Source organism: Magallana gigas, chromosome 6 (genome assembly GCF_963853765.1).
Source record: "Magallana gigas chromosome 6, xbMagGiga1.1, whole genome shotgun sequence".
NCBI lineage: Eukaryota > Metazoa > Mollusca > Bivalvia > Ostreida > Ostreidae > Magallana > Magallana gigas.
The window spans coordinates 22,453,756-22,466,512 of NC_088858.1; the positions used below are offsets into that span (position 1 = coordinate 22,453,756).

The following is a 12,757-nucleotide window of genomic DNA, read 5'->3' on the forward strand; positions in this document are numbered from 1 at the left end:
GTAAAAATTATGTTTAGCAGCATCATAGTCATTATAATGATTATTGCTGAACAAGTTCTTACAGCTGGTGAAGGACCTGTACAGTGGGAACAATGGGTGGTACTCAGTTATCACATTTATGACATGTCGATCGTCTCGCAGTACAGTAGTACTGAGCAATCTGGTCTTAATATGATGCATAAAATAAATAATTATTATGAATTTATTTAATAGTTGTTTTATTCAGTTTTAAAGAAAAACATCCATTTCTGTATATTTTACTGAAAAGAAAACGTTGTTAAAGCACTTGCGTAAGGATAGCACTAAATAAATGGCTGAATCATAACATCCGGTAAGACTAATTTTAAAACCCGTCGGTCAACTTGGAAAATTCCGAACTCTTGAAAACTCGAACTCTTGAAACCTCGAAGTTTTTCCTCGGTCCCATTGACTTCGAGCTATCGAGAGTTACCTGTATTAACTTGATGTAATATCTATTCAGTAAGCTGTATGTTGTACGATATCTGTCAATATTTTAACATTTATAGTTTAAAGGGGATGTATGACGTCCAAAATAATTTTTTTATGAATTATGTTTTTTAACCAACAGGGTAGACAACTTTTAACTCCACTTATTTCATTTATAAAACCATCAATCTGCTAATTGTTACAAGTTTTTTAAAGGGTAGGTTTATTTTTGTCGAAAAGGAAAGTGCCCCAGTAAGAAATTAAGTTACATTAAACATACTTATAATTTACCGTAGCCCACTGTATATTAGATACTTTTTTTTACTTGTCAATGCAACACATACACACAGGTATTCATAGATATGTAATTTACTCATTTCATTACATTTAAATTTTTTCATGCAGATATTATGCGAATTGTAAATGTTATTGTTGATGTGATGCTTCCAACAAAACCGAAGGATTATAGTATTATAAGTTTGGAGACAATAGAGACTGGACTTAGAACTAAAAAACTTAGATCCGAACAACAGCATATTTTGATACAAAGGAATTTAACAGACCGGGACCTCACCGAAATAAAAGAAAAAAGTCAACTTCTCATGAAATTGTATGAGCATGAGAATAAAACACAAGAAATACAGAAGAAAATTGTAAGTTATAGTGCTACCGTATTTATAATAAAAGTTGAAATTGTGTTAAAATGTTCAATCAGCTTTACTGTAATGCTATCATATCTATGATGAAGAATGTAATTGTTTAAAAATGTTCAATCAGCTTTACTGTAAAGTTGTGACGCTTAGAGTGAAAACCAAGGACTAAAACACACATATGCGGGCCTTTTTCTAAGAATACTCAAACTACGTTGGCTTAACGCTATGTGGAAAACTAATTCAATGCACAGAAAATTCGATTATCTATACAAATAAGAATCCAGTTGGAACAACAGTAAGAAGCAAAACAAATTTTCCAAAAATGATCAAGAATTTATCATCCCACAAAAAAGCAAAAGAAAGAGGGGAAAACAAAAACTGATTAGAAGAAATTAAAAACAGACAATAATCAATAAGACCCCAGGAAAAGCTTATTGTAGTTTCTTTTATTCTCCTTTACCATATTTTACTACAGTGTATAGTTATATCATTTAGAAGTCAGTGCAACCTGAATTCCTCCATCAAAAAGCAAAAGGCAGTAATTTTTCTCTGTATATAAACCCCCAGCTACTTTACTTGTAGTTAAGTTATGAGAAGAAATAAATTATCAAAAACAGATAATATTTGATACACTTACTATTATCCCCATATTTCTTTGCATTTTAAAGTATCAAATTAGTATGTTCATTGAGTTTTGTCGATATTTTGTGAAAAAGTAAGCATACGAAAGAAATGTTAAAAAGGGAAAAAAATTCAATCTGTTTACAATTCATGTTTTCGATTTCACAGGCAGAAATATACTTCCATAGGCTGCAGGACGTGATAATGAGTGTTCAGTCTGTTGTAATGTCCACGATGGTATTAGGAGAACAAATGGAGTTTCATCAGCAATATCTCAAAGTCTTAATGAAAAAGATTACAATCGATGTTTTCAAGGCAGAGAAGGCGGCAAATTTGAATTATCAACAATTTGTTGTAGACATTAATAACACTTCTCCTCACTCCGTTATCGAAGTCAAGGTATTGTTCACCTAAAAAGGAATGTTTTAAACAACCGTACACATTTCTCTATCTAATTAAACGTTAACATCGAAGATTGAATTTTAAGTCAAGATCTAGTAAAAGAAAGGTGCCTACAGGTTTGTGAAATTCAGGATATAAATTATTTTAATGATGCCTCATAACAATATATTTGTTTCATAGGGTGTACCGGGGCTTAAATTTTTGGTAGACACAATGAAAAATCATGTTTTAAACAACCATTTTCTATAAAAAAAATGAAGGATAAAAGTAACATCTCGGAGTTTTGTCTATTTTTTACTATTATAATATATCTAGATTGCATACAGTTTCTCCAAAAATGGCATAAAACAAGCTCTTGACCTCCTCTGTCAAATGATGTCCAATTGCATATAAGTACCGGGATGACCTCTTCCGTGATTAAATATAGAATATCAAGATATTGTTTTAATTTCTATATAATTTCTTTCAAACCGTAAAATACGAGAAAATTGAAATCAATTATGACGTCATAATGGTTTTAGCACCAAAAAAATCTGAAATCATTTACTAGATCTTGACCTTAATCAAACGTTATTTTGATTCGCTTAATTTCACTGGATTGAATTAAACCTCATACTATTGGTGTCGTGTACTACATATAGATTTACTTACATCTGCCGATGGAAAATTGCATCGATAAATTTTTGACAAACGGAATTAATTGAAAATTTTAAAATACATCTGAATTACTCAAAAGTGAAAAGATTTGCACGTTGAAAATCAAAAGCCTATTCCAAATATTCGTAAAATTTCACGGCATTAAAAGTAATGCATTAAAGGTTAAAATGTTATTTACAAATGTTTGAAAGTGGATTGATAGCAAAATTAAATTTGTATGAGTAGTGTATGGGTATTCTTAAGTTATGCAAATCAAATCATTTCATGAAACGTAAAATGGTTAAAAAGCAAATTAAGAAAATTAAATTATCATTGATTTTACATTGTTGCTAAAGAATGCATAAACTGCTCATTTATAGTAACGTTATATGAATGTTTCAGATCTGTGTGTTTGGGAAGAATCCATTAATATACAGTTATAATGCTAGTAGCCTGACCTCTGACGTACTCGTGTCTAATTTTGGAAACGAAACTGTTGTAGATGTGAAATTGGAAAACAAAGGAATAAGAAAACCATATAAATTCACTCCTTTATATAGTGATAATTTAGACGAAAAGATAACGCACTTTTATTTTGACGTCGAAAACGACGATGACGCAATTCTAATTTATTTAAAACCAGAGGATTTCGATATCAATGATATTGAAAACAGGACAATGTATTGGGTATACGTATCGCCAGAATCTTTTCCAACAACATCATCTGTAATGAACAAAGGTCATTTTAGATCCTCCGTCAGAAACTGGGACTCTGAACTCGGATACAAAATATTTGTTCCGGCTAAAGTGTGCCCGAGTGGAATATGTTACCTTGGCATCAAACCCATCGAAGGTATCAGTCGTGCATGATCTACGTTATGTTTTGATTACATTCAGATTATATGGTTCAAAACGGTATTTCAAAATAATTTGAAAATTTGTTAACAATTCTTTTACTATCATTAAATATTGTAAAGTTGACTGGACGAAAAAGACGTCATTCATGCCTCTGAATAACGATCGATACAACAAATCTCAACGTGCATCTGACAACAAAAATACATCATATTTTGACCCAGAGGAAGCCAATTTCACACTACAGATCATAACCACAGCATGTAGATCATGGAATAAGGACTCAAACACGTGGGATTCAGAAAACTGTCAAGTAAGATTTGCTTAAAAACCCGATATGCAAGTTTTGAAACTTTTCAGTCTTGTTTCTTTCTTAGGGAGAGGAGAGGAGAAGAAACTTTTTTTTCGTTCAAGATCAAAACAATTACGAATAATTATCTAACGCACATAACCTGAACGATGTGCTTACCGATTGTGTAAAAAAAAACCGTACATCCAATTTTAAATAAATTCCTTAATGGTTTAATATTTTACTGTTAAATGTAGTAAAAAAAAAAAACCACGTAAAATTATCTTAACATTATGTTTCATTTGTGGTATACTTATTAATATTTCCATGTGTCTTAGAGATAAACTGAGCAGGTATTCAACAAAACATGATAAGGATGATATCTGACAGCTACATGTGTTTGTTACTTTTGTTGCTTTGTGTTCCCTGCTTCTGGGCAGCCGCTAATATGAAGTATATAGCTGACATAGTGAGGCGGCCATTGTTAATTGAGCTATAGTTGTAGAAATATTTCATAAGCATTCCATTACTTTAACAATATAAAGGGCCATGGTAACGGTTTTGGTAAACATTCATTTTATATTTTTTATGTTTTTGATGTTTACGATGCTTCAGTAAGGTATTTTTATAGTCAACCAAAATTTAAGAGTTGGTCTTTGAAGAATAAGCGAAAAACAAAGCTTACAATTCTTTGTTATATAAACAAAGCTCGTATTAGTTTTTGTTAACATTTTGAATGCTAAACTAAATTGAATGTAACAAACCCTAGAAACGGTTCATTTATGTTTAAAATGATAAGCAATTGACCAAAATTGTGACCATGTTCCTTTAAACAGTCAAGAAATGAGAAATAGGTCACTTGTTTATCGAATCGATAAGTATTACTAATTATGATTTGTTGACTACTATTTTTCATATTACAGGTGTTACTGAGATCCGAAAAGAAATAATAATTTTAAAAAAACCTCAAATTTTAAACATTTAAGAACGATAAATAAAAATAATGAAGTCAAGCTGTGGCATTGATACATTGCATATCTTAATTTAACTGTTTTGATTCATGTTTTAGGTCTTACCAATGACCACAATTGATGAAACATTGTGTCGTTGCACAGGACATATTTTTTCAACAACTTTTAACATCCCGCTAAATTTGATAGATCTGTATCATGTTTGGGACAAATTTGATGCGAAAAATGCCTCCGTGTATGGAACCATCATTGCTTTACTCGTCATTTACATTGTGTTAGCTGTGATCTTGCGTCGAGAAGATATGAAAGATATAGACAGGGTAAGATGAGAAATATATATATTAAAAACAGCTTACTATGATTTCATCAATATTCGTTGAATACCAATTTTCGTTGATTTCGTTGTTAAGTTTATTCTTGAAATTAAATATTCATTGAACTGCAATTTGTACTAATATTTTGTATTGATAGGGTCATTGGCCACGAACTTACGTACATGTATCCTTAAAACTGTGATTTTCACTTTATCCACGAAAATTGATACCCTTGAATATTAATGAAACCACAGTATATGGCAATCATAAATCTTTTTTTTTATTTTGATATGTTTATAATTCTTGAAAATGATTATCGTTTTAATAATAACATAAATTACTAAGACTCTTATGCACAGGTAAGAAAAACAATTCTTTTATTACTAATTACTATTATTACGCCAGATTTAACAAAAACAAAGAATACAACTTTTTTTATTAATGCATTATTTTAACGAGAATAAGACTTCTATTGCTTGTTCCATGTTATTGTTTCTATTACTTTTTGTTAATTCTTTTTATAAGCATGCAAACATGTCAGTACGTCAGTGAAAACATTGAAATCAATATATGGCAAAAATTCACAGATTTCTTCCTTAATATGTTCACCCATCTATACTACTATATCAAAAGAATAGATTTGAATTTTTTTTAGCTTTAATACCGATAAATCGGAAGAGTACTGAATTTTGTTTTATATATTTTAAACATCATTGGAACTTGAAGATTGCCGATTTGTTTTTATTTTTTCTCAATTAAGCTTCATTGATTAATAATCAGAGAAAATTCCTCAAAAAATCCCGGAAATCATCTGGATTTTTTGGATTTTACAATCTAGCGCGTGCGCATTACATTCACGTTAACGGGATCTTTAGTTTATGTTTCCACAATATCATATTGCATTAATAAACTCAGAAACGATAATACAAATACGTGTAAATTTTCATTTGAAATTTAATTGCTATATATTCCGTTCATATATAATATCTACTTAGTACTTACTTTTGTCTTCGTGATGGCAAAAAAATATTTGATTTCATGCATAAAATTCACAATTTATTTCTTAGGAGAGTGAAGATATAATATATAGAATGTTTTATCGTTAAGGTAACTCCATACTCGTAAAATTCTTTGATGAAAGTTGAAAAACCAAACTGATTTCAACTTAATAGACTTAAATTTCATCAATTGTTAGAAAAAATATACATGTCATCACACTTTTTGAGATGCCAGATAAACATAAACTAAAGCATATTTTAGCATCAGAAAACCGTATTAATTTTTGTTAAAAGTAAACTTTTGGTAGGCAATAATTTGATTATCTTGTTAAATTTATTGTCAACTTTATCAGACTTTATCAAACTAAAACTACAAAAATATTTTAAAATTAATCGCTGGGATAAGAAAAACTATGGCATTTAGACATACAACAGAAAGAAAAGTAAGAAAAAAGGAGTAATTTCCCCTTAGCATAGATAAAATGTATAAAAAATTGGAAATTTAGGATAAAATTAATTTCTTGAACTTAACAGTTATTCTAATAACATCCATGTGATTATATTCACATAAAATATATATAACTATCTTGCACAAATTTTAAAGTAATGAATGTTTCACAAAAAAGTATGACATCACAGACCACTGGATCTACTTTAAAATGATAAAAAATATATTTATGTCCTGCGGACCCGGTTTTACGATAGAATGCGTTCCATGTATTGTCTCTGTAGCAAAGAAAATACGTGTACGTTGTTGAAAAAGTTTTGAATTTTTACATTATATGGATTAAATTTTTAGATGAAAGGTATTTGCAGTCAGTCTCAAAATGGTTTATTATGATTAATTTGGCTGTTATTTTCAATGCAACTTTATTAATTTTCTCAAAAATAGTTTTGGGGCGATTCTGCAATTTTCTGTTACATTACGAGAATATGGGAGGCATTCTAACTGTCCGTGGTGAGGACCTTTCCTAAGACACAGTTAGATTAGATCTATTCTAACTAAGGAAAGTGTAGTGAAATTAATAGCATTGCTTTGTTATGTAAATGTCAACAATACGGTGTGTCGATGTATCTATTTCGTAAATGTCCGATATGCAATGTCAACCCGTGCACGCACGGGTCAAAGTCAAGTTGTACCTGAAGAAATTCATAGAAAAAATTATTTCTTACAGGGATTCATGATAAAAAAAAACTGACATTTTTTATACGTTCGGAAATTCTCTGAACTCCTTCACATTTATTTAACATTATCATCAGGGTACTTATCACTACAAAATCAGCATAGACTTTTTAAAACAAAAAAGCCGACTTTTCTCGTTTAAGTGAATAATCGTAGTTTGGGTACAAACATTTTGATGATTATCTAAATACTGAGGAAAACGTAGTTGAAACAGAAACTTATGAGGTAGTATATTTATTAACTGCATGAAGTAGTAATTTTTAGAGCTCATGCAAGTGGTGATTTATCTTTTTTATCTTATTATATTTATCTTTGTTTCTGCCAATCATTGAAAAATTAATTCATATTTTTTCTAACTTTTCTCCATTCCTCACTTTGAAATGATAGATATAAGACAAGATTGTTTTGAAACGATGTAACATTGTGAAACCACAAAAACAGAATATGTATGTTGAAGTATTTCATATGATTTCACAGGTTAACAATTCATCAACTATTTTGTAGTGGTCAGTCTCTTTTCTGTCCGATCATGACGCAGATGACAGTTATTTTTATAAGATAACCGTTTTCACGGGGCTTCGAAGACACGCAGGAACTACCTCTAACATTTTTTTTGTACTGAGTGGTTCACAGGATGATTCTAGGACGCGCTCTTTGCATGGGGGTGTTCGAAAGGTAGGACAAGAACAATTAGAGTTTGAATCGAATCCTTACTATCCAAATAACTGATTTATTTTATACAATTCCAGGGGTTATCTTCTGGCAGCATAGTTACATTTGTGTTCGGCACCCGACATAATTTAGGTGACCTTGAGTACATTAGAATATGGCATGACAGTTCAGGAGAAGGATCTCTACAAGACTGGTATCTCAATAAAATAGAAATAACTGACCTCCAAACAGACGAACGGTATGATATATTAAATCCCATTATAATATATCAATTTTGATTGTTGTAAACGATGAAAAAAATTACTATTGTTATGATATTCCATATTTTTAAATGATATTTCTTGAACTGAAACTGGAACTACCTTTACTAGGGTTGTGTTTCTGTGTGAGACTTGGCTATCCTTAACCCAAGAGGATGGACAGATAGAACGCCTACTCCCAGTTTCGACAATTGAATCGTTGACAACGTTTAAAACGCTTCTTGCCCAACAAGCACAGATAAATGTTACTGAGCACCACCTTTGGTTGTCTCTCCTTTTACGACCACAGAGAAGTAGATTTACGAGGGTACAACGACTGTCATGTTTGATGGCCTTACTCTTTTTGAGCATGATTTCCAATGCTATGTTCTACAAATCAAACGAAGAGGCTGCTAACACTTTCGCTCAAATTGGAGTATTTAGAATATCTCCCACAACGTTATTTGTTTCCTTGATTGGAATCGTAATAACTACTTTTCCAATATTATTTATCACAGTTCTTTTTCGAAACAGACAATTAAGGCAAGGATCTCTGAACATCAAAGGTCAACTTGATAAAAAAGAGAAAAATGATGAAGATGTGTTTGCTATTCCTGAAACATATATCAAGGAACAACAAAGATTATTGCCGTATTGGATTGTTTACGTGGCATGGATAATGTTAACGATAATTGTTGCTGTATCTGCGTTTTTCCTATTGCTATACAGCATGGAATGGGGAAGCTCCAAGTCTGAAGAGTGGCTTTCTTCCTTTATTTTATCGTTTTTAGAGTCAATTACACTTATTGATCCAATAAAGGTAAGAAAATATCAATAGATCATTAAATCTAGGGTGAAGTAATTTATCTTACCTGATTTTAATCGAAAGTTTCAAAGTATATATTAACTAACACCTCAACAATTTTTTGATTCAGTTTCCATTCATTCTTGTTCAAAAAAGCGGAAAGTGTAAAAAGTTTTACAGTACTTATGATTTAATTTGACAGGTTTGTTTTGTGGCAGTTTTGTTTGCAACAGTGTTCAAAACCATTATATACGACATGTCTGCAGATATTGATTTAGATCATTTAAAAGAACTTTCTCAAAACTTTAAACAGTCATCGACAAAACAATTTGCAGGTAAATATTTACAACAAATCTTCTTAATTAAATTAGTTGTTAAAGTTTATAAACTAATTGCATTTTTATTTTGAAGAAGGCTCAAGTATTTTTTAAAATGCTTCATAGAAGTATATTTTATGTTTTAGCATTTGCAAGCAGCATTCTTAAAAATCCAATTCAATTGACTCAAGAGGATATCGACATGAAGAGAGCAAAGAGGCAACAAGAAAAGAGAGCTAAGAAGGCATTAACTAAATTAGTCATATCTGCTGTGTATCTTTCTGCGCTGTACTCTATAAGTTATCTGGAGAGAGATGATAGATCGTTCGACTACAAATCCAATATCGAGAACTACCTGGATTCTAATGGACATGGAAAAGGAGGGTTTTCATCGGTAAAGGTCTTTTCAAAAAAACTATTCTTTGATGGTGAAAATAAGAATTCTACGTAGACTCTAACATGAATTGTAAAACTTTTCGGCAAAAAAATTTCCTTTACAGATAAAGAAAATTGAGGATTTCATCAACTGGCTAAACAAAACTTTTGTTCCTACAATGTACCCGGAAACAAACTATGCAAACAGAACGTTAAGCGAAAAAGATAAGCAGATGTTTAAAGACGATGCGAGTGTCCGAGTTGGGCCTGCTCAGCTACGGCAATTACGAACTGTACCTGCAGGTATGCATATCTTATTGTCACCGGGTTAACAGGTGTGTGACTGTTAGTCAATATCTCTTGTCTCAGTACCTCAGTGGTTAAGCCAACAGCCTGCGTTCGAGTCCCGGTAGACTTGATTTTTCACCTCCTGTTACATTTGGCGTCTAACGTAATAATCCCACAATCACTTCCTTGGAACATGTTTCACAACATTTCCTTAATTCTTAGAACAGTTCTCGTAAATTCGAGGGCGAATTTTTACCAAGAGGTGGGAGTATCTCTGGGTTATCAGGTATGTGACTATCAGTCATTATATCGGTCTCAAAAGCTCAGTGGTTAGTGTGCTGGCACGGTAGTCAGAGCCTATATTAGATATACTAGTATAGTTGTAAATGGGAGGACAAATTTCTACCAAGAGGGGGAAGTATGTCTCCGAGTTAACAATGTGTGACTGTCAGTCAATATATTGGTCTCAAAAGCTCAGTGGTTAGAGTGCTGGCACGGTAGCAAGAGGCCTTGGGTTTGAGTCCCGGTTTACACTTGAATTTTTACCATCTGTCACATCATAAAGACTAAAATTCAAAGAAATTGAATAAGATGAATGAGATTAACATTTAATTATGCAAGTGTAATTTGCATATAAATATAGGTCATTTCTGTAAAAGGTGTAAAATACGTTTGTTACCGTCTTCCTTGGAAGACGGTTTAAAGAGTTGAAATAATTTACAGTCTCCGGGTTTTGTACTTCCTCTCCTTTGTGATTGGTAGAAAATACATGATGTGAAAATTTACATTTGTTTCATTGGTTGAAATACTGTTCGGCGCAAGGGAGATAATTTTCAGATGGTCTTTTTGACGTACGATTTTACAAATTTCGTAGATTTCAAATCTTAAAAAGTGAGAAAATGAAAAAGCAATACAAATTGCTTTGAATGAAATTCAGCCTTTGGTTTTCATGTCTAACTAGTTGAAGTAATAATCTATGATATCTATTGAAATTATTTTGGTATTTTAGTATTGTTAATTCAAATATTAATACAACTAGACATAAACTCGTTGCCAGCAACGATGATATCTTCCATCCGATTTTAAGAAGGAATTATGACATCATCGACTTTGATTTTCGACAACAAAACATGATATTGAAAAAGGAGTGAAGTACTAATACTTTTTGGTATCGCTTTTTATAAGTTCTCATTAGTTCTCTTACATTTTTTCTTAAATACTTGAATTTCTTCAATTAAGTTAGAAAAGATTAAACTTGTTTACCTCTAGTCCCTAAAAACCCCAATTAGGTAACGCAAGAAAAAAATCATTTTTTTTGGCTAGAATTTAAACGTATTATACCAAAATTAACTTTTATATAACTTTCAAAAATAGCTCTCAGTAAACGGCTATAGATAAAAGACTTTAGAGCCCTTTGGTCCCTGAATTTAAGGGACCAGCCCTTTTTTCTTGACGGTCATTTAATTCTGAACACATTTTGTCAGTGTTTAGAAATTCGTTACCGTTCTTGAGATATGTGGGAAAGAACGTTTAAAGGGCCGATCCCTTACTTCCTTTAAGGGGGCGTTTAACGAAATTTGAAAGTTGCATATTATTAAGTACATCATTTTGAACAACTTTTCTTCTGTACTGCATTTCAAAATCTTTTTCCATCTGAGACATGGGTGATCGAAATTTTAGATGTTTGGCCCCTAAAACCTCCTAATTACGTAACACATGATAAAATCATCACATTGTTTGGATACATAACTGTAAGATAAACATATTTGCTTCTATAACATTTCACAAAATATCTCTCAGTAAAGGGCTACAGATAAAAGACTTTAGAGCCCTTTAATCTCCTAATTTAAGAGGCCAGCCCCTTTTTTTGATATCAAATGAAAGGTCATTTAATTCTAAACAAATTTTGTTCAAAAAGTGTTTAGAAATCTGTTACTGTTCTGGAGATATATGAGAAAGAAGGTTTGAGGGGCCGATCCTTTTTCTCCTTTAAGGGGCTGTTAAACGAAATTTTGAAAGAAGCATATTATTTAGTACATCATTTTGAACATCTTTTCTTCTGTACTGCATTTCAAAATCTTTTTCCATCTGAGACATGGGTGATCGAAATTTTAGATGTTTGGCCCCTAAAACCCTTTATACATAACACATTACATTGTTTGGATATATAGCTGTATGATAAACATATTTGCTTCTATAACATTTCACAAAATATCTCTCAGCAAAGGGCTACAAATGAAAGACTTTAAGGCCTTTTGGTCCCATAATTTTAGGGGCCAGTCCCCTTTTCTTAAAATCAAATGAAAGATTCTGCAAATAAGAATTTTTTTTACATTTCATGTTTTAACAAAATATTTTTCAGAAAAGAGATAAAGAAAGAAAACCATAAAAAATACGACTTTTTTGTCTTAATTTTTGGGTCCTGGCGAGCTTTAACACCATTTGAGCATGGCAAATATGAATTCCAAATCGCACATCTACAATCGCTTGTCTACAATCCCTGAAAGTTTGAACTAAATATCTGTTACCGTTTAGGAGAAGATCCATGGACAAGCCGACCCTCTGAATATCGCTAAAACGTAACTATCTTAAGAACAGAAATGACGACATAAAAAAAACCGCATATTAAGTTTAGATCAATATCTATAAGATCTGAAAGTTTCCTGAAAATCGGCAAAGCCATTTTTGAGAA

General features: G+C 31.6%; 1 protein-coding gene across 2 annotated transcripts in view; it reads left to right on the forward strand.

The window, feature by feature from the left end:
• Positions 1-12,757, forward strand: part of LOC105320465 (polycystin-1-like protein 2) — a 30,202-nt gene that overhangs the window by 10,921 nt on the left and 6,524 nt on the right. For both annotated transcript variants that reach the window (XM_066087793.1, XM_066087794.1), the window contains 11 exons: positions 853-1,100; positions 1,890-2,120; positions 3,162-3,612; positions 3,737-3,927; positions 4,973-5,194; positions 7,874-8,044; positions 8,119-8,279; positions 8,413-9,100; positions 9,288-9,420; positions 9,549-9,796; positions 9,903-10,080. In XM_066087793.1, coding sequence (XP_065943865.1) covers positions 853-1,100; positions 1,890-2,120; positions 3,162-3,612; positions 3,737-3,927; positions 4,973-5,194; positions 7,874-8,044; positions 8,119-8,279; positions 8,413-9,100; positions 9,288-9,420; positions 9,549-9,796; positions 9,903-10,080 — 2,922 coding nt within the window. The remainder of the gene's footprint in view (positions 1-852; positions 1,101-1,889; positions 2,121-3,161; positions 3,613-3,736; positions 3,928-4,972; positions 5,195-7,873; positions 8,045-8,118; positions 8,280-8,412; positions 9,101-9,287; positions 9,421-9,548; positions 9,797-9,902; positions 10,081-12,757) is intronic.